General features: G+C 39.0%; 1 protein-coding gene and 2 long non-coding RNA genes across 3 annotated transcripts; 1 reads left to right on the top strand and 2 right to left on the bottom strand.

The window, feature by feature from the left end:
- Positions 1–1,466: 1,466 nt before the first annotated feature.
- On the bottom strand, positions 1,467–26,870 carry stxbp6l (syntaxin binding protein 6 (amisyn), like). Its single transcript, XM_077511077.1, has 7 exons — positions 26,666–26,870; positions 24,775–24,941; positions 13,505–13,635; positions 13,123–13,417; positions 9,904–10,002; positions 6,185–6,297; positions 1,467–2,136 (listed from the first exon to the last, which is right to left on the bottom strand). Exons 2-7 carry the CDS (start codon positions 24,926–24,928, stop codon positions 2,113–2,115), a joined length of 816 nt encoding a protein of 271 aa, XP_077367203.1. The 5' UTR covers positions 24,929–24,941; positions 26,666–26,870; the 3' UTR covers positions 1,467–2,112.
- Positions 14,958–16,306, top strand: LOC144010665 (uncharacterized). Its single transcript, XR_013281283.1, has 3 exons — positions 14,958–15,257; positions 15,696–15,910; positions 16,182–16,306. It is a non-coding gene; the product is annotated as an uncharacterized LOC144010665 (long non-coding RNA).
- LOC144010666 (uncharacterized) lies at positions 14,958–17,805 on the bottom strand. Its single transcript, XR_013281284.1, has 3 exons — positions 17,556–17,805; positions 17,100–17,186; positions 14,958–17,018 (listed from the first exon to the last, which is right to left on the bottom strand). It is a non-coding gene; the product is annotated as an uncharacterized LOC144010666 (long non-coding RNA).
- Positions 26,871–27,733: the final 863 nt, after the last annotated feature.

The following is a 27,733-nucleotide window of genomic DNA, read 5'->3' as shown; positions in this document are numbered from 1 at the left end:
AGACTTACCTGTGCCCGCGGAATGCCCAGCAGGTCTACTCTTTGTCCCTGACGTACTACGACGAGAGGTCCTACAGTGGGGGCACGAGTCGAGGGTGGCCTGTCATCCTGGAGCGACTCGTACGCGAGAGGTTATTTCCCAAAGATTCTGGTGGCCCTCTCTCAGGCAGGATGTTCTGGACTACGTTAAGGCATGCGCCGCCTGCGCATGTGGAAAGGCTTCTCACCAGCCTCCGTCGGGCTTGCTCCATCCCCTACCAGTGCCGTCTCGACCATGGTCACACATTGCTCTGGATTTTGTGACTGGCCTCCCGGTCTCCCGGGGATCTTCCGTGGTCCTGACTATTGTGGACAAATTCTCTAAGTCTGCTCATTTCGTCGCATTATCCCGGCTGCCATCCGCTTTGGAGACCTCGCGTTTACTGGTGAAGCACGTTTTCCGTCTGCATGGCATACCACAGGATATTGTGTCAGATCGTGGACCACAGTTTGTTTCTCAAGTTTGGAAAAGGTTCTGCAAGTCCCTGGGGGCCACCTACAGCCTGTCATCTGGATACCACCCGCAATCCAATGGACAAACTGAAAGAACCAACCAAGACCTCGAAGTGATGTTGCGGTGCGTATGCCAGTATAATCCCACTACTTGGACAATTCATTTGCCTTGGGTTGAATACGCCCACAACACTCAGGTTTCCTCTGCCACTGGTCAATCACCCTTCTATGTTGCCCATGGCTATCAGCCTCCGCTGTTCCCTTCCCAAGAAGGGCATGTGGTCCTCCCCTCGATTCAATTGCACCTGAAGCGAGCCCATCGGGTCTGGCGGGAGGCCCGTGCGGCTCTCTCCCGCACTGCTCAGCGCAACCGCCAGGTGGCGGATCGTCACCGTCGACCGGCCCCTGTCTACAGGCCGGGTGACATGGTCTGGCTGTCGTCATGGGATCTCAGGCTGGCCGGTGGGGCCAAGAAGTTAGGACCGAGGTTCGTGGGTCCGTTCGAGGTGGAGGCCATCGTGAACCCAGTCTCTGTGAAGCTGCGACTTCCACCGACCCTAAAGGTACATCCCGTCTTTCACGTGTCTCTGCTCAAACCGGTATCCTCCAGTACCTTGAAACTTCTTTTTTTCTACATTATAAGGTAGATTGGACTGGAGCAAATTCTAGAATGTGATGGTCATTTTAGTCATTAATTATCAACCATAACCAAACGCATAAATGGAGGTATACAACTAATGTCTGGTATTGCTTTGCTGATTTAATTACACAAAAGTTCTCCAATATTAACGTTGTAATTGTCATTAACTAGGATAACTAACATTAACTATATTAACTTGGATATAACTGTACATATATTTATACTCAGATGGTATGGAAGCAAATGAAATTCCATTCTTCATTGGTTCTTTAATGAACAAAAATTAATTTCTTAAGAGTTTTAGTATCATCTAGTGATTCAAGAAACACAAGAAAGAAGGGAAGAAGTCAAATATTTATTATTTAAATAAAGTGGCTGTGTGAATACCTTGAAACATTTCATATACATTTACTTCAATGAAACAAAACAATAACCATAAAACAATTACTATTAAAGTTTAGAAAGTAATAATACAGACATATATTTTATTTTAACATATTTAACTTCTGAACTTTGGAACTGGACCTCTGCTTCATGTTCATGATGCAACATACCTGAACAATCTTTATTCAGTTTACATAGACAAGACATACTGTAAGTCACATTGACACAAAGACTAGCCGACGTTTGTCAGCAGACACGGTACATGGACAGAGACACAATGACACAATTCGACAGCAATACACAACCATGAGTTGTGATAACAACATGCAGCGTTGTATAAAAGGGCGACTAACAACAGGGTTCAACTGATTACTAGCATCAAATGCACAGTATGTCCTGTAAATAATATGAGCACCATAATCCTGTGTTTTAAGTACAAACAATTATTAAAAATGTCATTCTGAATACACAAAGTAAGTGGCCACGTAAAGATCCTTAGTCCTCATTACATACAGTTTTATGAAGCATTTAGGGACATGCTGTGTTTGCATCCACTTGCTATTCATCTCCTTCATCCTGTAAGAGTCCAGGAAGGTTCTATTTTGCATATTTCAGGGCCATCTGAAATAGTGGACAAATGAAAGTTATATATTGGGTGTTACAATATTTGAACCAGAGTCAGATGCTGAATTGTGGTCAGAGGCCACTTGTGTCACTATTTAGTAAGTCCATGCTATGGCAGGTACTCTGCTTGTAGTCCCCTCTTGAAGGCTGTTGCCCAGATTGGACAAATTGCCAAGTCGTTAAAGGAGACCAAGGATAACATTTGTCATGGCTGGGATAGGGAAAATAAACATCTCAGTGAAGAGCAGCTCAATCAGGCCAAAGCCACAATCATTCGTACTGTCTAGACGAAAACGTATGCAGACGAAATCAGATGTCTCCAAGAAGAGTGAATTTTTACAGAAGTCTAACCCACTCTCCAAGCAGCCCTTCACTGTCTTGTTCTCAAGGTTGGAGTTCGCTAGTTTGTCACGTCACAAATACTTGAGGTAGTCAAGCCAATGTTAAACGATGGGTAGTCATCTTCACTTGTTAACTCATTCACGCCCAATCATTTTCACAGAAGCAATCCCGTTCACTCCCGGCTGTTTTACTGGATTTTGACTGATTTTGCAAGGCCCACAGAATATTGTATTCTATTGCTATAAAAACATGGAACCTACCAAAAGAAAGATTAAAGTCTCTTCTTGCATCAGGAAAACAAATATATTTATATCTTTTTTCGTTTTGCAGCAATTAGCATTAGACTATAGCCAAGTTTCATCATTATTCACAAATCTAATTAGAATTGTGAGTATTTGAGCTTGTTTTCAACATGGTCCTGGTTGATCTCTTTTGCTCTGCTGCCACCTGCTGGCCGTTTGTGTAATAACTACCATTTATCCAACCGTTCTTTGCAGTTGAGAGGCTGCATCAAAGCTGTAGCATAAAAAAAAAACAAAACAAAAAAAAAACGTAAAAATACGTCTTCGGGACACTTAAACCATTTAAAATAGAACATATTTATACGTTTTGTGGGGCAAATGTTAATATGAACAAAGACGAGACAAAAATGAGGATTTTGTAAAATACCGTCTCTGCTAATCGTTCACTGTGACACTGTCCTGTGACAGACAGTGACACACCCCTTTCAAATCTGGAGCTAACAAGTGCAACATGCACAAACATATGAGACAGACAGGAGGTGGATCATGGCGAAACTTTTTTTTTTAAAAGCGAGAGCGAGAGAACTAAATTATAGTCTTAACATTAATCCAATAGCCATAATGTTCCTACATTAATGCTAATGCGACCGCTAACTAATGCTGGCTAACTTACTAGTTCGTAGCATGGAACCACAGCAGCCACCGTAATTGTGTGTGAAGTTGTTTTTCATCCAAAAAAATGAGAGAAAATTTTTTGTTAAATAGTTCTAGATCCAAAATGTTCAACGTTATCTGATGACAAAAACATATATATACAGGGGTAAAATGATTGTCCTGACTATAATTAGACTAAAACATTGACAGTTATTGTTGACTAAAACTAGACAAATAAAATTATGTTTACTTGGGCTAAAATAAAGAATAAAATGCTAGATTTATAGTCAACTAAACGTTAACTAAGGCAGTGGGGAGCGGTCATAATAAGCTATTAATGTGGTGCATGCCCAAGCCCTTCAATAAAATCATTGAAAATATTTATGTTATACAATACCTTAGTTCTTTTGCTTTGGTCTTAAATTCCTGTGTAATTTGTCCCGTTTTTCTCGCGGAGAGGTCGATAGCCGACAGCGGATAGTTGGCACGCATGAACCATCACGATAAACGAGTGTCTCGCGAGAGGAAGCTCGTTTTTGTAAGCAAATAAAGTTCTGCAAAAACCGGAAAGCCGACAACTTGCTTTGAGCACGCACAATGACAAATCAAGTTGTGTTAGTTCCGAGAGGTTGTTTCTGTACGTGCGCCTTTTGATTGGCAAAAAAGCTGGCAGTAAAGCAGCGTATCTGACAACGCTCATGCGCTTAATTGGCTTACTTGGCTTGCAGACAGCGAGTGGTTCACTCGACTTCGGTGTCCTGGAGGTCTTTCGGCGGTCGTATCTCCCAAACCCTACGTCCTACCGGGGAAATCACCGTATTCGTTTCAACGAGACCTTTCCAACGGTATATGGCTCGTCGCATCTACAACTTTGCGTCCCGGAGATAGAGGGCCGGCAAATGCCAGATGTCATGCCCAAGGAGGCTCCAGCTTTCTCGGCCGTTCTCCGCGGTCCTCCGGCCCGCGTAATCACCACGAAAACGGGGAAAATTTCGTCCCTCACTTTCAAGCAAATACGTACGAGAAACATCAATGGCTAGCTGGCTGTCCACAGGTTAGCAAACTTTATTGTTGGTTGAAACTAGTGTTGTTCCGATACCGTTTTTTTGGCTCCCGATACCGATACCCAGCTTTGCAGTATCGGCCGATACCGATACCATACCGATACTTAAGGGTTTTTTTTCCTCAACATGAAAAAGCTGTCCTGCCATTGGTTCAGAGCATTCAAGGGCCAATAGGATATCTTAGATCGGCATGCGGTGAACATGTCACATACCAGTGAATGTCGTACACCAGCAAGACACAAGATGCTGCATCCAAAATCCTATATTAGCATTGGAATTAATGGTATCGGTACTTGTGAGTAGTCACTGATACCGATACCACTAGTTTAATGCAGTATCGGCACCTCTGCCGATACCAGTATCGGTATCGGAACAACACTAGTTGAAACCTCTTGCAGCTCTTCTGCCATGTCTCGTTTTTTCCTTCTCCCGGACTGAGCCCACATGATGGGCACGGGCCAGTTCCGAATACTGTAAATTCTAACGTATTGGCAAATTTGTGAGCATGTGATTTTGCCATTTCACTCACCACGGAGCTGGTTACATTAGTGTGTGCATATCAACTTGCGTCAGTCCTGAATATTTCCGCTTTAACTCTTTGACCGCCAAAAACGTTTAATAACGATGAGTAAAATCACGATGTATGCCGCCATAAACGTTAAATGATGTCAACTATGTATTTTTTTCTTTTTCTTTTTTTTTTGTTTTGTTTATTTTATCAATGGGCAGTTCACCATCTAAGTGCAGCACGTGCTGCCTGGTCAATGAGTTGTGGAATCAAAAACCCTCACTATCTATAGCCAGCAGATGACAAAATTGTATCTCTTTTCAATGGTCTCAATGTGTATGAAATTTGATGAAACAGAACGTTTTCAAGGTTAATGTAAATGATCAAAGCTTTTGTCATATTAAAGTTTGGTTTTTTTTTGATAACGTGTGGCAGTAAAAGAGTTAATTGTATATCTACACAGTGGTATAAAATAATAATTAAATAATATTTAATATTGAAATTAAAAATAAAAATACCCCAAAAGCATGTCCACTCTAAAAGGTCACCGCTCGTCACTGAACTACGGTAAATAAAAAAAACGGGATGTGGTTGATTAACTTTGATAAAAATTAACAAACATGATTGGAAGTTTGGAACTGGACTAAAACTGAGACTACAATTAAAAATGTCTGATCAAATTAACACTATTGATAATTTATGTGTGTGTAGCTGCTGGAGGTTCTGGTCTCCGAATGGAAGAGTGTTGTTGCGCTCCCCCGCACAACAGAGGCACACAAAGAGCCTTCTGTTCCCTTCCCACCTATCTATTTGAACAGGAAATTAGAAAATTCCACTATCATATTAATTTTAATGATGAAATCAGTGACAGTGGATTGAAAAATAAAATCAACATAAAGTACAGTCCAAATAACGAAATGGAAGCTAATTTAATTTAATTTCATTTCATTAGTTGTGATTGTTTTAAACTCTTTTTTTTTTTTTTTTTTTTTTAACATTATGCCTTAAAAATTTAACTTAAAAATGTAAGTTTGATAGCTTCCTCAAAAACATAAGTATAGAATAGGGCTGTTTGTGAACCAAGTTATTGTACATTTCCAATTTATTCATTGCTCCTAAATTGAATTATCATGGGGGTTTTTTCCATTTTTTTTCGTTTTTTTGTTTAGTTTTTTTGTTTGCTTGTTTTGTTTGTTTTTTTAAGAATTTTGGAATAAAATTGTTGAATTAATTACCTTGTGAGCAATGTCTGCAAGCTGCTGGGCAGTGTGCACCAGCCCTACTGTCTTGTCTTCAGCTGCAGTCAGTTTCTCCCCACGCTCTCCCAGAGCCACTTTGATCTGATGGGCTACATAAAAATGAAAAGCTCAAATGAACACGAGTCAAAAGACAGAATGAAAGAAATGTAAACTGTATTTTACCATCTATAATATGCAGGAAATGTAATGAATTGCTGAAAATAATGTAATGTATAATTCTATACAATATATGGGATAAAATTTAGAATTTCCAAATATTGCAAATGTAACACATTCTGTAAGGATTTTGTAGTTTGCTTCTGCTCAATTGATGTGCCTCATGATGGTGGTTTGCCACTACCTGCTGGCAGAAAGCTGTAACTACAACTTTTGGATTTCTCAGCCTGCAAGATGGATTGCTGAAGGGAGGAAATGGGGGGCTGAAATACCTTTGAATAGTATTTAGCACTAAAATGCATTGTAACTATCAGTTTTCAATTTTTATTACGGTCATGAGTGAGATTTATGAGCCTATCTCAGCTGACTTTGGGTGAGAGATTAGCGGTACATTAAAGAGTAGTCTCCAGTCAATCGCAGGGCACATAAAGAGAAACAAACATATCTGCACAATCAGACAAATTGCTGCTAAATAACATTTGGAAATTCTATTGTATTAAATGCAATTAAAATAAGCCGTGGATCTAAGTCATGTTTTCCTTAGAAAGGATCTGTGTGTTTCCAAACATATCTCCCTCACGTCTCCTTTTATAAGACAGTCTAGTTTCGCCCTGTGTGGTCACTTTTTCATGACACTTTTTCAGAGCCGTGCTGTTAAATTGGAACAGTTCCTGAGAACCTCGACCAAACCGGTTCTCGAACGCAGGCCGAGAAGTGCCGTGACGTCACTGTCATCTGATTGGCCGAGAGGTATCTGTGTTTCTTGGGGCTCCAGGTGGAGAACAACAGTATATAATGTCATGTTCATTTTCTGTAGTGTTTTGTTTTTATTTGTCAGTTTCCTTCTGCTGTTCTTAGTACTCCTAGATGGAGCAGGCGTGTCTTAAGGTTTTAATACATCAGGGGTCCATTTCACAAAGCAGGTTAATTGAGAACCCTGAGTGAATAAACCCTGAAATGGGGAAAACTCTGCGTTTTCCGTTTCAAAAAGGGAAGTAACTGAAACCAGAGAAAAAGAGGTAACTCCAGCCTGCTTCATAAAAAGAGGTCATTTAAGCTCTTGGTCAGTTGCCGGAGTAACAGAGTCTATTAACCTAACCTAGTTGGTATAGCAGGTTTATCATAATGAGCCTCAAGCTTTCTCAGTCCCCGCCTCTTTTCAGCCACATGCAACATTTGATCTCCTCATTCATTCAGTCCGCTGCAGCAACTTTTTGCATAAATACGCCTATAGTCTGTAACGTAAAGTCCACTTATGTCAGGAACATGGCATGTCCTTTTGACAATGACTCTATTGATAAAGGTGCCACAATATTGCACAGGGAATTAAGTATTCGTCGTGAGATTATTATCAGACCTTGCATAGATATGCTGCCATTTCCAGACATTTATCTTTTTGAGCGGTACCATTTCACATCACAGTCCATCATCTGCATGCACAACTTAATCCGTCCTTACATTTGCAACATGACCGGCGCCATAGTCATGTGCTCACATCACACCATATTTTGTGTGTTGTGCTCCATTTTTTTCTTATAACCTTTTGAGTAATGTTTTTATATTTCATCTTAAGTCAAGTGTGCTTCTCCCCCGAAGGATTGCGCCTAAATGAAATGAATTAATGAGCTACCATTCAACAGGTTTCCTGTGTAATATTATTGTGATTGCAAAGGACTACATGTAAATGTATGCACTGACCCGAGCAGTGCAACGTTCTCCCACGCCGCCTTCCTCTGGGGTGCTGTTGCGGTGTTGCACTTGTTTTTCGAAAGACATGTTCAAATTCATCATATGATGGCATTAAGTCATTGAAAGGGGTAAAAAAAAAAAAAAAAAAGTAATGGGTTTTACAACAATACTTAACAGTAGCTGCAATGCCATATGGACCTGTGGATTAAATAAGTGAAGCTTATGGGGAAAAAAATCTCACAAGCGGCTCACATGTCACTGGGTCGATTCACTTGATTGGGTGAGTAAATGAGAGCGAGCCCAGTCTTTCAAGCCACTCGCAAAGATTTATTTTATTTTTATTTTTTTTTAATCACAAGCTTAAGTATCCTATCCAGTATCATCAACAGGTAAATATGAAATTGTAAATATGGTAAATTGACTGAGCTTATATGGCGCTTTGTACACCATAGGGGTGCTCCAAGCGCTTTACAATGCATCACATTCACCCATTCATACACCAGTGGTCGGCTGCCGACATGCAAGGCGCTGCCAGGTCAAAATAAGTGAATAAATAAATAAATTAATTAATAATAATAATAATAAACATAAATTAACAAAAACAAAAATGTTTGGAGATGGTCAAAGTTAGAAGGGAGGTTGTCGAAAAACACAAATGCCATTAAACGTTATTTTAGTTAACTAAAACTAATGAAAAAACTCAAACAAAAATTCAAAAAACAATATTGTTACCGAAATAAAATAAAAATGAAAATGCTTTTTAAAAACCTAACTGAAACTACATTTTATGTTTACAAAACTAACTAAAGCTAACTATAATTATAGCAAACATGTCCTTCGTTTTAGTCTTTGGTAATTAATTTAATACATGAGCTTTTGGGGATTGATATTAAATGTAATTTTTAGTAGATTTATTTTGATATAAACCGGAATAATGACGTTTGAAAGTATGTCACACAGAAGTGACGTCATCTAGCAGCATCCAATAGAAAAGCACCTTCAGATGACATCGCTCCCATGGTGTTTTTTAAATATTGCGCACAAGTAATACACAATTTTCAAAAAAAAAAAACTAAAACTAATACTGAAACTAAATAAACTAAAACTAGCCATTTATTAAATAACTAAAACTAACTAAATTTAAAAAACAAAACTAAAAACGAAATAAAAACTAAAATAAAAAATTCCAAAACTATAATAACCCTGCTGCCATATTACAAATAAACTGGTTTATGTACTGTAGCATTTCTCTAAATATGCAAAAGCACAAATAAATTATTTGTACAATTTTTATGACTAAACACAATTTCTCTTCATAACATTATGTGGCCCTTGCGTCCCTCTGATTTTCTGTATGTGGCCCTCAAATGAAAAGGTTTGGACACCCCTGATTTAAAGTATGCAGTATTTGTATGGAATTCACTTTTCAACATAAATGACACAACAGTAACTCAGGAGTCGGTGGATGTTCATTTCCCACTAATGGTGGCTATTTGAAGTCATGGTGCACCAAGTCCAACTGAAATGGATCTTGCTGCTGTGTTGCAGCCTGGCACTTCTCCCATTCATTACACTGCCTCTGTCAGTGGGTTCAGCGGTGCGCCACGCTCCCTTCTCAGTTTCCGTGCTCTGAGCGCCCCATAAACGCCAGCTATTGTTTTGCATTGTATTGTTTTGACCTCCCCGAAATCAACAAAGTCGCCACTCATGTGACCGCCCTGCCATAGAGCACAGAGATGCCTTTCAGCTCGAGAGAGGTGCAGAATAGACAATGGACAAAGGCGGAAATTCTGGATAAAATAACAGAAGCAGTTGACACTAACTTGCCCCCTGTAGTAAAAATCAAGTACCTCTATTTTGTGAAGTCCTTTGGTTTGCAACCATCTTCTTCTTCATATGATTCAAGAAGGCTTTGCAGCGGTAGATGAACAGATTCATAGTGGAAGAATCTGTCACAAAAATATCACACAAACATCTGGTTAAGGTGAAAATGGTGTACAGTATTGCGTTCAGTGTTTGCCACCATTGGAGTTATTTTGTTTGAGCTATTTAAAGTGACAAAAGAATAACCTATGGTCAATTACATTTACCATTAATTAGTGTTGTCAAAGTTAAAGCTCTCATTGACTAATCACAAAAATTGAGGACATTAATCATGTATTAACGCAGATTAATCGCACTATTAATTTTGACCACAGATTGCCCTTTACCTTGACAGCATATGGGGTCTTTTTCTTTTTTCTTTTTTTTTTTCCATTTGAAATTATGCAAGTAATTAACTGATTAGAAAATCAAAAAGATGTCTTCATAACATTAAATGGCAGAAGAATTAACATATAACAAGTGCTCTTCAAATTTGATGGGCAAAAATTGTTGATAAAAAATCCTTTTTTAATTAAAATTAAATCATGATTAATCAAAATTCCAAGATGTGATTAATCTGATTTAAAAATGTTATCATTTGACAGCTCTACCTTTAATGCAACTTAAGACTATTAAAAACAACAAAGAATACAATCGCTAACTTTAAAACGGCCATATTCCATATTTTTAGAATCAAGTTGCCTTCAGATTACCCCATTGATTTATCGATGAAAATTTCTGGCCTGTGACGAATGTGGGCATCAACAAACGACTTATTTGGCTGTTAAATCTTTTACTGCCACACTTTATCAAAAAAAAAAAAAAAACTTTAATATGACAATTGGCTTTGATCATTTACATTATCCTTGAAAACGTTCTGTTTCATAAAATTTCATACACATTGAGACCATTGAAAAGAGATACAATGTTGCCATCTGCTGGCTATAGATAGTGAGGGTTTTTGATTCCACAACTCATTGACCAGGCAGCACGTGCTGCACTTAGACGGTGAACTGCCCATTGATAAAATAATCAAAAAAAAAAAAAAAAAGACGTAGTTGACATCATTGAACATTTATGGCGGCATACATCGTGATTTTAGTCATCGTTATTAAAGGTTTTTGGCAGTCAAAGAGTTTTAACTGGCTAACTCATTAGCCACTCTGCATGTTGAGTGCTTGGCTGAGAGTTGTCTTTTTAGGTGTTTGTTTTCTTATCATTTGTTCAACAAATCCATTAAAAGTGCACCAGCAGCTGTCTCCGTCGACAACTTTGAATTAGCCTTGTGTTGGCTATTTTAATCATACTACCATGATGCATGCGTGCTATCATGCTAATTTAACACTGTAACAGTTTCGCTATTACACATAAAACTCGCTACTGGTTTAATTTAACAGGACAACACAATAATAAGTATCCCAGCAATCCCAGTTTCATGATTTTGCGCTATGCTAACAGCTAAATCTTGTGGGCTTTGTAAGTAACATTCATTCATTCATTTTCTTGACCGCTTATTCCTCACAAGGGTCGCGGGGGCTGCTGGCGCCTATCTCAGCTGGCTCTGGGCAGTAGGCGGGGGACACCCTGGACTGGTTGCCAACCAACCGCAGTTGTAAGTAACACTATGAAATTAAAACAGATGAACAATTGCTTATAGAGCATCTAGCGCGGCAAAATATAACGTGTCAACATTATATACGATGTCAGAACTAGCCTCGTTCCAAGATTTTGTGCTATGCTAACAGCTAAGTTTGCTATTTTCTTAAGCTGTTTATAATAGCATCAGTGAACTAGCTAGTTAGCTTAGCAGAAGGTCTGTGTGGCTGAGTCAAAAGCATCGAATGATATAATGACAACCTAATATAGTGCATAATCAATAGGGCTCGTGACTAGATTAGTTTTAAGGAATTAGTGCAATGCTTCCAGCAGCTAAATCAACGACATATGCTAATTTCTTCTCACGAAGCATTTCAAATGGTTATTCCCCTCCACATTTAACTATAGGCATATATATTATTATATATTACCTTTTTGGCGCAATAGGGGTATAATTTCTTATGAAATAAGATTTACTTTGATGGCTATTTTTCTGCCATGGAAGTAAGGCCTGGCTAACTAAAACTCTGCCACCTACTGTAGTGGATGTGTAATTATACTTTATTGTAGTACAGCAAAAACGAAAATAAAAAACATGTTCTCTAGTCTGGGGTCACATGCACACCTGGCTGGCAGCTCTCCGCCCTCATGACAACAGAAAAAAGAAAAAGAAAGGACTAAATTGGACTAAAACAAAATGGACTCAAACATTTGCACAATGCTGTCTAATGTAATATTGTACAGTCAAACCTCGGTTTTCGAACGCTTCTGTTCTCGACCAAATCGGTTTTAGACCAGAAAATTAGAGAATTTTATGTCTCAGAACTCGTCCAAAAAAATCGGCTCTCGACCAAACTGAAAAAAACCAAGCGTACCTGAACACGACTCACTCGGGAGCCGAGCTAACTCGAATGCTTCCTCCGTAGCACATTTGTGTTCAAAGTTCGTTTGGAGCAGACCTGTTCATTGTTATTTACGCAAATCTTTTTTTTTTTTAGTTTTGCATCGTGTATTAGCCCCTAATCATGGGTCCAAAGAAAGTAAGTGAAAGTGGTAAAGCTGGTGAAGAAAAGAGGAAAGTAGTGCGCAGAACTATTGAATTAAAAAAAATTAATTAATTAATTATTTTTCCCAAAAAATATTGTTATCATAACCTTTCTTTTTTTTTCATGTTCACATGATCTTTTATGATGTGTTACTCTGTTACATAGCAATTCTATGCACTTTTTTTTCAAAAAAAATTGTATCATATGTAACCTTTAATGTTCTGTATGTTACAGTTGGTAAAAATTAAAAAGACGAAATGTTCGCATTTTTGTTTTTTTTTTCATCATTTTAGATAGGATATCTTCTATTAAAATAAAACAGTGTCTATTTCTACCCTTTTCTATTTATGGTAAACAGTATACAGTGCAGTTTATGGTGTAAAATAGTAAAAAAAAATAAAAATAAAAAGAAACTTGGAAAAAGTTTTTTTTTAGACTTGGAACGAATTAAAATTATTTACATTAATTATAATGGGAAAAATTGTTTTGGATTTCGAACAATTCGCTTTTAGAACAGCCTTCTGGAACGGATTGTGTTCGAAAACTGAGGTTTGACTGTATTACCTCCTGTGAGTTTGGATGAGCAGTTGATGAACTCTGGTGGTCTGGGTGCAACGAAGCTTTTCCGTCGCGCTTTTAGTGTTCCAGATGAAGGCCCCGGCGGGGAATCACTGGGACCCGCCGCCCCATCCTGGTGGGAGCTCTGGCGGCTTACTTTGACCAGACTTCCCGCCTTTCCTTCCCAGTAGGTCTGACAGGCACGATATAGAATCTGGACGAAGATGCACTTTTCTGCCGCTGAGCTGGCCACCCACTGATCCACAGCATTGACAAACACCAGGTCAAATTCAGGGCTGTCCTAGTGGAGAGTAAGCATTTACTTCTGATGAGTTTCAAAGCCATATTTTTATTGACTCTTTCTAGGAAATCAAAATGAGATGGTGACCTTGTTGGGGTTTATGCCATTGACCTGTCGTAGCTGCTCCACCATCCACTGTGATGTCCTTGTGAAGGCCAAGGAGCCACTAAACCTCTTCACCTTTGAAATGAGAAGCTGGTGCGGCCTTGTGTTGGTCACTGCACAGAGAGCATAAAACTATCATTTACTGCTGACAACTAATTCCAGTGTATTAAAGAGATACTTCACTTATTTAGCCCATTATAGCAATAAAAAGTTAACATTTTGTCTGTAATCAATTTGATACTTTCATTATTTTTCACGTACCATTAGTACCTTTAAAAACACATTTTGCAACTTGCTGTTGACTGAAAATGACATCACAAGGGCTCAGGTAACCAATCACAGCTCACCTGTTTTCTAGGTTTGGTCATGTGACATTCACAAGCTGAGCTGTGATTGGTTACCTGAGCCCTTGTGATGTCATTTTCAGTCAACAGCAAGTTGCAAAATGTGTTTTTAAAGGTACTAATTGTACATGAAAAAATATGAAAATAGCTTGATCGCGAGATGCTGTGACTATCGCGAGACCGGTAGCGAGACTGGGAAAATCTAACATGGCGGCGCCCTGCTGCTAAAATAGAATTAGCTTTATATTTCTAATTAAACCCGAATTTAACGACTAGATAAATTCGATTTTTTTCTTTTCTAAGAAAGATCTGAAATATTATCCAGTGTGGACGACCTCGAACGCTTTATTGCCGATTATTTTTATAGCTGCGCGATGGATGATCTGGTGGCTAGTCGTGATAATCCTTCGAAAAAAAGGAAAAATGACTCGTCAACAGATACGGATGATTTAGTAACCGCTGACATATCGGTGAGTATGCTCACGAGGACGTCAAAGAATTAAAGGCAAGTTTGGAATTCGTTAGCCAACAGGTAAGCAATCTCCAACGAGATAATTCCGAGCTACGCTCCTCTCTCGTAGCTGGAGACGATTAAAAAGGAAAATAAAATGCTAAAGGAAACGGTCTTAGATGTTCAATCCCGTAGTATGCTGGAAAATCTAATATTTTCAGGTATATCCGAAAATACCCCAGATAATCCAGAGAGCGAGATAAAAAAAATTTATGACATTATCACTAAAGATCCCTCAGGAGACGGTAAATAATATCTCTTTTCACCGTGTACACCGGCTCGGAGCTCGTAAGGGCAATAAGCCCCGTCCTATTATTGCTAAGTTCGAACATTTTAAACATAAAGAATTGGTAAAAAGTAAAGGACGGGAGCTCAAAAGGACATCTTTCGGGATGAATGATCAATTCCCAAGAGAGATAAACGAGCGGCGAAAAGTACTGTTTCCTATAATGAAACAAAATAGACAGGAGGGTAAACGGACTTCGATGGTCGTTGATAAATTATATATCGACGGCCAGCTATTCCGAAACCCAACCTCGACCCCTTGGCTGTTCTAACTGATAATTGGTAGAGCCAAGTATAGGTCGCTTGCACATGTCGTCACTTCCGCCTCGGATTTCTCGTAGTCGCCATGCTGGGTGGCCTCCATTTACGTAGCGATTCGGTCTAACACGTATCTATCACGTTTGTTTTCTGCGTTTAAAATGGTACATTGTTGCTGCATCGTTGGCTGTTCGAACAAAGCCAAGGGGGAAAATGGTCGGTCTTTTTTCCGAATTCCGAAAATAATTAGGAACCAGGGCCTGGAGACAGAGGAGTGCGGACTCCGGAGGGAAGTCGTTACTTTGGGCTCGTGTGTGCAGCGATCACTTTGTGAGCGGTAAGCTTGTTTACCTTTATTTAATGCATGAGGATTAATAACGTTTCGACCGCCCATATATGGGCAAGTTGCTTATGTTTTGGATTCATGAGCAAGCAAGTTCGGTAGTACAAGCTGGCTAGCGGACGTTAGCCGAAAGCTAACATCGAACATTTTCACCCAAGTAGTGCCAGTGCAAAGTGTTTACTGCTGAAATTGGATTGATTAGTCTTGGGCTTTTAATGTCGATAACATGTTTTTTGGTGGCAAAATGTAAACTTGGAAAAAAAAGAGACAGAAGGGGCTGATGCAAGAAAACAGACCCCCGGGGGTGATGCAAGAACAGACCCCCGGTAGCCTACACATCATGCTAAAGAACTTATTCACGGCCACCCTACTGCGGCAAAATAACCAGTCTTTCCATATTTTATTTGTTTATATATTTGTTTATTTTAACAGGTCGCCCTGCGCCCGTTTTTCTGTCCAATCATCCCGACTGGGCTCCAACATTAAAGTTGGGTCCCAAGTTACAACATCTATGTCTCAGATATGAACGTGCACAGGAGAGACAAGCAAAGAAAAGACGACTCGAAGTGGCAGAGATTGTTGCAGTTATGCAGCCAGATGGCTCCAGTAACCTGTACCCTCAAGTACTGCTGACATCATTGACTCTGGTATGCCACTCAGAATTCATTACATGATATATTGTATGCATGAGTGAATGTATGTGTTTGTTTGTGTGTGTACACGCACCTTATATTTTAGAGACATTTGGAAGTGTTTATAGAAATAAGTATTTGCCTGTAGCAATGTTCATACATTAAAAAATGCAACAAAATGTGTACATTTCTTTTACACTGACAAAAAAACTATACTACTTTACTATATTAAACCTATTACTGGTACCGTATTTTTTTGTGATTTTTTCTTTATTTTTTTCTTTAGGGATCTCATGCCACACCGACTTGATTGCCAATGACATGATGGAAACGAAGGCGAGCATCAAAGCATTGGAGGAGGACAACATGCGACTGTTTGTTTGGCGCTAATAAAGGCAGCGTTTATACAAATTCTATTGTTGGGTTTGTTTACAAAGCTATACATAATACAAATGACAGGATTTGACTCAATGTGCAATATGGTCCCTCTTAAAGTAATGGCATAAATCTCTATTATTTCTAAAAGCACAAAAAATGAAGTGAATAATGATTAGATGTAGTAATTTCAGGGTTAAAAATTGAACTGTTAATTAATGTAGTTTATTTTAGCACAGGTGCCTACCATCCTGATGACGGTATGATGTAATGTTGATGGGGTACGCAATGACTTTCATTATACTATGTACAGAGGAAAAAGTTGCTCTCTTTTAAATTTGTTTAATGTAAGACAAGTACCAGTACTGTGTTACAGTTTTCCCAATAATCCTTGTTTCACACTTGTCACAAAACCACTGTCCTTTTGGCAGTCTAGATTGGCACACTTCAAGTGATATCATTTGATTTTACAATCTGCTGCAGCACAAAAAACTACTTTATTCCGCATCTTTGAAGTACATGAGCAAGTGGTAGGTGACAGCGGCTGAGCAGGAACACTGGAAGTCCACTGCTGATCTAGTAAATGCTCTCCCGAGCAGTTCAGGTAAGGAGGGGATTTTGGGAAAAAAAAAACTCTGGCTTTTCCAACTGGCCAAAACGAGCGATCTGGGTGGACTCGCTCAATCACACTTTGTCCACACCACAAAGTCGCAGAAGTCCGTCCAGTTAAACTCATCTGTGCCTGAATCTGAAAATATTACAAGCATTGTAATGAAAATATGAAACAAAGAATTAAATAAGAAACTACAAAAAGTAAAGCCATACATACCTGGTAATACTATTGGTGTTGTCGTGACAAGTGATGGGAATTGTTGCCATCTGGCACCAGACAGAAATTGGGTGTTGTGACAGCCTCCTTAACCGTGAGATCATAAGAAAAGCTGTCAGTATGCTCAGTAGTTACCATGAACACGTTTTATTGTACTGGAAACTGAAACTAAAAATACGTCCTCTGAGAGTGGTTAACCTTAACCATTTAGAATAAGTTGATTAAGTAACATGTAACTAGTGAAAGGGTAGCATTAAATTTAAATAAGCCACGGGGAGGCTGTGCATAGTTACTTTTTATTCTTATACGCTCTGCCATATTTGCCTGTTATAAAATTGTTAGAAAAACCACATCAGGTAAACCTAGCTGTGCATGTAAACACAATGATAACAGGAAGCCTGAGAACAAATCAACATTTTTGTGTGCAGAATTACCAACACCATGTGGTTTACTTACGTGCAACAGCAACCGTTTCTTCTGATGCGATGTTAAAGTTTACACTCTGTATCCACCCGCTTACAAAATAATTGTAAGCCTCCAGGGATTTGTTGGCGTGTTATGGAGCATGTTGTCAACACGAGGTAGGGAAAGATGTCCAGAGATGTCACATTTGGCCAGCAAGCTTTCTCCGTCAAAAAAAAAATCACCCTTGGTCAGGACGTAATTAGGATCAATCCCGCCACACAGAGACACCTTCTGCCTGTATCGTTGTTTTTGATCTTCCGGTAAATCGTGAAAATACTGCGAAATTACATCAGGTTGATAAGCTCTACCGTGTAACTCGCGAGTGTACCTTGTGAACCGGCGGACACCCAATATGGCGCCCGAAGGAAAAACTCCCATGATGCATTACGATGTGCAAGCGACCTATTGTGTGATTATTTGACGTATGTATATGTATGTGTATGTATATGTGTATATATATATATGTATGTATATGTATATATATATGTGTATGTATATGTATGTATATGTATGGATAATGGGTTACGAAACTGAGAATATGAATTTATATCATGTATAGGCTATATAATAATAATAATAATACTAATAATAATACTACTACTAATAATAATAATAATATAAAAATATATTCTTAAAATAATAATAATAATAATAATAATAAAAATAATAATCTCGCTTAGGTCACTATTTACTGGTGTATTGTTATGTTGAATCCCCCACAGATTTCCTTCACACTCACTTCCCCCCTCGTTTCTTCACTATTATACTTATCTACTTGTTATCTCTCTCTTTATATAAATTGCCTAATTACTCTTTTGCTATCCTACAATATGTTAATATTAATAAGCAGCTCATATAGATGTATATATAAGACTGAGTCTATATTGCTTGTATGCAGAAATTAGTTCTGGTCTCCTGGAATGTGTGTGGCGCTCGCTCCCAGGCAAAAAGAATAAAAAATTTAGACCATCTCTCAAAATTTAAGGCAGATATTTGTCTCCTACAAGAAACCCACTTACAAAAATCAGAAGAAAAATTATTTATAGATAAAAATTTTAGTCAAGTTTACTCTGCCTCCTATAAGAGTAGACAAAGAGGTGTCTCTATACTTATACATAAGAATTTATTCTTTACTTTAAATAATATAGTAATAGATTTAGAGGGCCGATATATTATTATCCAGGTAACTATATTTAATAAAGTATATACAATTGGTAATTTATATGCCCCAAATAATGATGACCCGGATTTTTTCCATGAATTTTTCTCTCAGGTACTCGATTTAGCAACAAATTCTACTATTATTATTGGAGGTGATTTTAACACGGTCTTAAACCCATTAATAGATCGTTCTAATAATACGATATATACAAGGCGATTACGATCTACTAAAGTAATAGATGAATATATGGAGGATTTTGGCCTCAGCGATGGCTGGAGACTTCAAAACCCAACTAAGAAGGAATTTACTTTCTTTTCTGCGGTGCACCGATCATTCTCAAGAATTGAATTTTTTCCTTACAAATAATTCTATTGTTGATAAAACTGCTATAAAAATACATTCTATAATTATAAGTGATCATGCACCAGTCTCCCTCACTCTACAAATTGACTCTACCTTTAAACTACCCCCGATATGGCGTTTTAACATCTCACTACTGAAAGACGTAGAGTTTGATAAAATTATAAGAAGGGAATGGGCAGATTTTTTGGAAATAAATGACTCTCCAAATATATCTCCATCTCTTCTCTGGGAAGCAGGGAAAGCGGTAATTAGAGGGAAAATTATATCATATTCAACTTGTAAAAAGAAACAGGATCAAAAATTTGAAAAATACCTGGAAGATAAAATTAAACAACTAACGGATGAATATGCATTAAACCCAAATAATCAAATATGGACGGAACTACAGAATATAAAAATACAGTTAGATAACATGTTATCTAAAAAGACAGAGTTTATAATACAACAGTTGAGATATAATAATAAATCAGGTAAATTTCTGGCAAATCAACTTCAACGGAATCGGGAAAAATCTCTTATAACGGCTATTAAAGATATAAATGGTGAATGCACACAATCACCAGAAGAAATTAACCATATTTTTTATAACTATTATCGAAATCTATACTCAAAAATTAATAGACCTAATCCTGAACATATTGAGGTATATTCCTAAATAGCTTAAATATACCTCAGTTATCTACTGAACATAAAGATATTCTAGATGCCCCGCTTACTATAGATGAGTTGTATCGTGCTTTAGACAGTATGCCTAATGGCAGAGCACCTGGTCCAGACGGCTATCCGGCTATATTTTTTAAACATTTCTGGTTAATGTTTGCTCCATTATTTCTAAGAGTAATAACTGAAATTAAAAGTAAGGGTGATATACGTCAAGATATGAATATAGCAGCAATTAAACTTTTATTAAAGCCAGAAAAAGACCCCACCCTCCCGTCAAGTTACCGACCGATATCACTAATTAATACCGATATTAAAATTATCGCTAAGGCCTTGGCATCTCGACTAGAGACAGTAATCTCGACAATTATTCATAGCGATCAAACAGGTTTTATTAAAGGTCGTCATTCTACTAATAATATTAGGAGGCTCTTTAACTTGATTAGTATGTCACAGCGATATGATAAAAAGGCAGTTGTTATTTCGCTGGATGCAGAAAAAGCCTTCGATAAAGTTAACTGGTCCTTCCTCTTTGCTGTCTTAAATAAATTCGGCTTTGGGGAGTCATTCATTCAATGGGTCTCAATATTATATGATTCTCCTAAAGCTACAGTTACTACTAATGGGATTACATCACAGAGTTTTACTTTACAAAGGGGAACAAGACAAGGGTGCCCAATGTCTCCTTTATTATTTGCTATATTTATTGAGCCGCTTGCATTAGCTATATGTCAGGATAGACGGATCCAAGGAATCCACTCCGGGGCAATAGAACATAAAATTAATCTATATGCCGATGATATATTACTCTATTTAGAAGAACCTGCTATCTCGTTAGGGGAAGCATTTAACTTAATAACTAAATTCTCTCACTTATCAGATTACTCTATTAACTGGACAAAATCAACATTATTACCTATTACAGAAAATTCATGGAACCCTACAAGTCAGGATCCACACTACTCCTTTCCTACAGGTAATTTAAAATACTTAGGTGTTAAAATTTCACCTAAGTTAACTGAATTAACTTCTTTAAATTTTTTACCATTATTGGATAGCATCCGTAGTGACCTGGAGCGCTGGAATAATCTTCCGATCTCTTTAATAGGACGGATAGCTACTATAAAAATGAAAGTTTTATATGCCTTCCACCCTGACTGCCTGGTGGAAGGCATTAGAAATGACAAACTCCCAATTGGCGCCCTGTGGGCTCTCTCCCATTTGGCATAACCCCGACTTTCAACTTAATAATCAGTCGTTCCATTTAAGCTTATGGGAGCAGAAAGGAATTACACACCTTCATCATCTTTTCTCAGATAATAAGTTTATATCGTATACAAACTTGGTCCAAAAATATAAAATAAAAAACGGAAATTTCTTACATTATCTGCAAGTTAAAAATATGGTTAAGAAACAAATCCCAACACTTCAGGATACGCTCCAACTGCCTGTCTTAGCTAAAGATATTATAAAGCTTTCTCTAACAACAATAAAGAAAATATCAAAAATATATAAGTTATTTTTATACACAAATAAAACGTATTTACCGACTTTAAAATGGGGAAAAGACTTGTCTATAGTTCCGGAACCAGACTTTTGGACCCAAATCTGTGAAAATGTATTTAAAATGACCAAACAGACAAATTTGCAACTTATCCAATATAAGATACTTCATAGAATATATATTACACAATATATGATGAAAAAAATGGGACTCTCTGACTCCGACATTTGTCTCCAGTGCTCACAAAACACTGCCGATACTTATCTTCATGCTTTATGGTCATGTACTCCAGTGCTGCATTTCTGGACTAAAATCTTGGAAAAGCTCGCTGATATATTAAACTGTAGGCTTCCTTTATCTCCAAGACTGTGTTTACTAGGTGACTTAACAATAACTGAGCTACCATGTAAACAATCTCAATCTATATTTATAGCCCTTACTATTGCTAAAAAAATAATCCTTGTCAATTGGAAAAATAAACAATCTCTAAATATCGACCACTGGTTAAACTTACTAATAAATTATATCTCAATGGAAAAGATCTCTGCCTTAAATAGAAATCAAGTATCAAGATTTAAACAAATATGGTCTATGTACATAGTATATTTTAATCTTAATTTGGCAACTTAATCCTGCCTAGATTCTGCCTGTTAACGAGAGCCACCACATCGTTACAACTTTTGTTTTCGCTGCTTCTGTATTTGGTATTTTGTATCTGATTGTTTTTATTTTTTATATAGTCAGGAACCTAGTTGCTGCTAGTGGGCTCAAGCACACCACACTATACGACACTATACTCACTAACTCCTTAAGATTTATTTCTAGTGGGCACTAAGCATCAACACTTGGTGTTACTGCATGCTAATTAGTCAATTTTCTTGACGCCGTTCCCCGTGGTCGGGCGGGGGTAGCTCTAACCCCCCCCGTTGTCTGCTCGGTAGCGGTTGCGTCTTGGCCACTCCCTGGGCCCCCTGTGGGGTGCGGTGTTGGGGTTCTTTCCCTGGTGCCCAGGGCGGTGACGTCCCGGCGCGGTCCGCTGCTCCGTGCCCGGCGGCGCGGTTCGGGGCGGGTGGGCCTCTGGTGTGCCCTGTGGTTCCCTCTCCCCTCCCCCTTCCTCCCCCCCGTCGCCTCTCCCTCCTCGCCTCCCCCCGCCCATCCTCCTCTGCCTCCCGGTCTCTTTTCCCTTGTCGCCCCCCCCGTCCCCCCCTCCTGCCCTGCAGCCGCCCTTTCGCCTTCTTGTCGTCTCCTCTCTGCTTCCCCCTCCCCCCTTCCCTGTCTGCCCCCCGCTCCCTCCCCCTCCCCCTCCCTCTCCCTGGGCCTGGGGCTCCCTCCCCGGCCCGGGCGTCGGGCTCCGGGGGCCGGGCGGGGGTTTGAGGCCTGCCCCACTCCGGTAGAACTCCTGGCGCCCCGGGCGGGCTCCGGTGGCCGGTGGGCTGTCCAGTAGCCCTGCTGCGCTGGCCCTGTCCGCCTATCGTGGTGCCAGATGGGTTGGGGGTGGGGCTGCTGGGGGGCGGGCGTGCCACCTACACCCGCCGGGTTGGGTGAGGCCCCGCTGGTCGCTCCTCTTACTCACTTCACTAGTTTTGCACTATACACTTTGTAAATATACACATAGGGCACACAACACATTTCTTGGTGGGGTGGGGAAGGGTGGAAACACCGTCTTCACCCTTCAACTCCCCTCCAATTTTAATGCACATCATGTCCAAGGGGAGGGGTGAGTTGGGGCGGGGAGCAATCAGGGGGGATGGACTGCAGTGCCTGGCAGCGCTGTGGTCCCCCCCATCTGTGTCCCTGCCCCACCACTTTGTCCCTCCATTTCCTTTTTTAATGCACCACACATATACATATTCATTTTTTGGAGGGGATGCGGGTGTATCGGAGTAGGGGAAATTTTTTCCCTCTGCTCCGACTCACCTGCTACCAATTTTAATGCACCACACGGCTTGTTTGGGGGGGGTGGAGGTATGGGTGGGTGGGGGGTTGGGTGTTGGGGGTCGGGGTGTGTTCGGGGGTTTGGGGGCCGGGGGTGGCGGGGCCTGGGTCGTGGCGGGTGGCGGGTTTGGGTGGGGTGCGGGGGGGTCTTGGTGGGATGGGGGCTGGGGACCGGTGGGGCGCTGTGGGGGCCCGCCGGGCCTCGTTCTGCGGCCTTAGGCTCGGGGGTGTGGGCCGGGGCTGGGGCGGAGGTGTTCTGGGCGTCTGGGTCGGCTCGCCGACCGGTGTCCGCTCGGGTGGCTTGGGGGTGGCCTTGGTGCTGCCGCGGCCTGGGGATTTCCCGGGGGGGCGGTGCTCGCTTTACTGGACCGCGGTTGACGGCTTCTTTCTTTGGTGGTGGTCCTTATGCATGCCAGATCCATCGCACCAGCATCTACTGAAACTCAAACAGAATTTGCCTCTCCCTCCCACAGCCCCTTGAATCAGTGGGTGCTGGTGTCTGTGGATCTCACTTTGCTTTATCTATCCTTCCCTCCTTCCTCTCTTTAGTTTTTCCTCTGGTCACTTGAGATCTCAATTTATTGGAAGTTTGAGGTTTCTGGGGTTGGCATAAGACTCTGGTTTTGTAACCACGCAGGAGGGGTTTGGTTGGTGCTGGATTTCACTTTGATGGATTGGATGTACTGGCTTCTATGGATCTCACTCTGCCTCATCGATCCTTCCCTCCTTCCTCTCTTTAGTTTTTCCTCTGGTCTTGAGATCTCGCTAATTTGTTGGAATTTAGAGGCTTCCGGGGTTGGCGTAAGACTTTGATTTTGTAACCATGGGGAAGGCAGGAAGTGTTTGGTCGGTGCTGGATTTCACTTTGATTTATCTTTCTTTTCTCTTTATTTTTTCTGACCTTTTCTCTGGTCTCCTGACCATTTGAACCTCACGACTCTGGCAAGATTCTGAAGTACCTGGTTAAGGCGAAGGGTAATGGGATATTTACAAGGTTTTAGGTGAATTAATGAGTATAAATTTATACGTATTTGCACGCACACGCACGCGCACGCAAACGCACGCACACATACACACACAAAAAAAAAAAAAAAAAAAAGAGCAATGATGATAAGACGTTGAATCGGTAAGACTACCGAATGAACAATTCTGAGCTCTTTTTAAGGAAAAAAAATAAATAATAAAAATAAAAAATGAAAATATCACATTTATTATAGGCAAAATATTAATGTTTGACTGCCAAAACTGTCTAAATAAGTAAAGTATCACTTTAAAGTGCCATAAAACAACATTTCTATTTAACCGATGACAGTTCATTTTTAAGAAAGATTTGTATATCCCATTATAACATTTTCCTTAAAATTGCATGAAATAAATGGCAATTTTCTATTATCTTGTTTCCATTTTTTCATTAAATAAATATTTTCTATATAAGACACACAGAAATTGATTTAAATAAATAAAGTGAAACAATTCAGTGGTCAGAAAAGGTCTCAATCTAAATATATGGTTGTACTTCTTTCAACCAATATCTTGTATCAGTCGGTGTCGCGAGACCTCTATATAAAATCTGTCTCATGGCGTACCTGAAACACAAATGAAAGTTGCATAGTTTCCTTTGGATCCAGGAGAAAGGAAAGATATCCTCTTCTTTTTTCTTCTCTGTACCTCCACTGCTACCAGCATCCGTTCATTGCGGGGGATGAAGACTTCCTTGTTGATAGTGGACTGAATATTCATTGTTAAGTTAGACCTAAACCAGTGATGAAATGACACAGAATACACGTTAGGCCTGATGAGAATGTGTAACAATAATGACCAAAATAGTAAGTTGCCGTGGCAATATGAGCCTCCAAAAAGACCAATTGTGTATGGGTTTATCAAAAGTTTATGAATGAGAAACCATTCAACGGATTGAGTAGAATAAAAAAAAAAAAACTCCCCCTCTTTGCAATATCTCTGTAAGCGTGCCTGGTGATTGGTGGAAAACCAGGAACTAGGATAGGGGTCTGCAGCTTATGGCTCTGGAGCCACAAGTGGCTCTTTAACCCCTCTCTTGTGGCTCCCTGTTGATCTAAATAAAATAAAATAAAATTTAAAAAATAAATAAAATAGGAGAAATTATTTTTTTAACATATTTCTATTAAATGTTCTTTAAATGCATGAATTATTTAGATGAGAGAAATAATAATCAAATGTTCAAAAGAGTTCTTTTTTTTAAGTTTAAGAAAGAGAGATGAAAGATAGATGAAAAAGTTTAGAAAATTACTTAAAAATGTCCAAAAAGTTACCATAGAATGTTCAAATAGGAAGACGAAAAGCAGAAAATTACCATAAAATGTCCATGAAATTGCCAAAAATGTCAGAGAATTGAATAAAAAAAGTAGCTAGTTTAAAAAGTAGCTAAAAAAATGTCCAAAAACAAAAGAAGAAATCACGAAAATTACCATAAAATGTCCCCAAAATTGCCCCCAAAAAAGTCAGAAAATTGATTTAAGAAAAGGCAGACAAGAAAATGTTCAAAAAGTATCCATAAAATGTCCAAATATAGAAAATCTGAACATTACCATATAATGTCCACCTAATTGCCAATAATGTCAGAAAATTTATAGCAAAAAAGGTAGAAAAAATGTCCCAAAAAAGCCATGAAATGTACAAAAAAGGAAGAAGAGAGGCAGAAAATTACTGTAATATGTCCATAAGATTACCAAAAAAAAAGTCTAAAAATATATGAAAGACAAAGTCTAAAAAAATTACAAAAAAAGGCAGAAAAAATGTCCCAAATAAAGCCTGAAATGTACAAAATAGGAAAAGAGGCAGAAAATTGCCATCTAAAATGTATGAAGGACAAAGTCTAAAACAATTACACACACCCAAAAAAAATAAAAATAAAAATAAATAACATAATAATAATAATAAGAATAATAATAATAATAATAATAATAATAATAATAAATAAGAAGAAAATGAATCTATGTATTGGATGCTGCATATTCTTTTCAGTTGTAGCTCTAATTAGCACTTGGACCCTCAGTACATTAGACTACCATACTAACTCACTGTTTCCTTCCATCACAATGTTCAAACGTTTTGCGGCTCCAGACAGATTTTTGGTTATTTATTTGGCCTAAAATGTCTCTTTTGACAGGAAAGGTTGCTGACCCCTGAACTAGGAACATGTATTAATCGTGAAACCCCATTATTATAAAGGTTTCATTTCATTTGCCCAAAGCCACTTGGGATAGGCTCCAGCTCCTCACAACACTGAACAGAATAAACAGTATGCGATCAAATTGGTGGATATTTCAAGGCTTTGGATTGTATGTAAGTATTGTGTAATAATTCACAGGTCTCAATGCTTGAAATGATGACACACCAGGATTTTTGGTTTATATTGTACCCTAACCCAACTTTTCCTGATTAAGCTAAAAATAACAAGCACACAAAGACACTGTAACATCAAGCTGTTTGACTTACCTCTCCTCGTTCTGCTCTCAAATCTCAAAAGTGCACAATGTTCTTCTTGTTAGTTGAAAATGATATTAGTTTCCTGTTAGATTAACCACTAGATAATATAGCTGTCATGAATTTATACCCTGGTGGCACACCGAGCGGTGTGCCTTGCAGTGAAGGCGCACACAAATCACAGTGTGTCCCATTAGAGGAGGATGACACTGGAAGGCAGAAACAGACGCTCTCTGTTTGAGACACTGACACAACTACGGCCCACTGCACTTTATGGATCCAAACAACGAATTGGCATTTCAATCACCGAATCATAAATCAGGACATGTGGAATTCTTCCCGATAAAGTCCTCTCACCAACCCTTGTGAATCTGGTGGATTTTTGTGTGGGCTCTTAAAATTTGATGTTGATAAAGTGCCTAAATATCTTTTTCAATTATGCTATTATTCTGTCTGGAGGTATTTTACATTACTCATTAAGCTAAATGTGATGTTCCAATCAGTTTTCCAATAAATTAAAAATGTCATGAACCAAAATATTGCAAATGTTTCTCAGCATGACACAGTACAGCAACTTCTAAAACTGAACGTTTTTGAAAACTAATTAATTGTGATTCTCTCCAAACAATATTGCAATTTATTATTTTTTCTTGACACATATTTTAAACAATCAATAAATTAATCGGAAATCCAATAATATATACAAACACATATATCCACACACCCGCGACCCTTGTGAGGAATAAGCGGTCAAGAAAATGGATGGATGGATGGATGGATGGATGGATGGATGGATATATCCACACACGTGGCACACAAAGGCACCCACCACCAAACTTATTGGTTTTCATTTGATTTGTTTATCTGCAATTGGCTGGCAACCAGGTCAGGGTGTATCCCGCCTACTGCCTGGAGCCGGCTGGGATAGGTTCCAGCACCCTCGCGACCCTTGTGAGGAATAAGCGGTTAAGAAATTGTTGGATGGATGATTTCTTTATGGACTAGAAATGTTTTTCATTCAAATTGGTTTTACTGTAATTCGGACTTTAATAATGCATTGGCATAGGTCAGTGATGGACT

Source organism: Festucalex cinctus, chromosome 21, assembly GCF_051991245.1.
Source record: "Festucalex cinctus isolate MCC-2025b chromosome 21, RoL_Fcin_1.0, whole genome shotgun sequence".
NCBI classification, from domain to species: Eukaryota; Metazoa; Chordata; class Actinopteri; order Syngnathiformes; family Syngnathidae; genus Festucalex; species Festucalex cinctus.
The sequence above is the reverse complement of the archived record's forward strand: the minus strand, read 5'-3'. Positions and strand labels throughout refer to the sequence as shown.

What these genes read in the sequence shown, in the direction of transcription:
- stxbp6l (XM_077511077.1), bottom strand. Translation starts at nt 24,928, where the DNA reads ATGAATATTCAGTCCACTATCAACAAGGAAGTCTTCATCCCCCGCAAT. An exon ending in ATGGCATAAACCCCAACAAG is followed by an intron (nt 13,418 to 13,504) that starts GTCACCATCTCA and finishes ACTCTCCACTAG; the next exon opens with GACAGCCCTGAATTTGACCT. An exon ending in AAGGACTTCACAAAATAGAG is followed by an intron (nt 6,298 to 9,903) that starts GTACTTGATTTT and finishes ATTTTTATGTAG; the next exon opens with CCCATCAGATCAAAGTGGCT.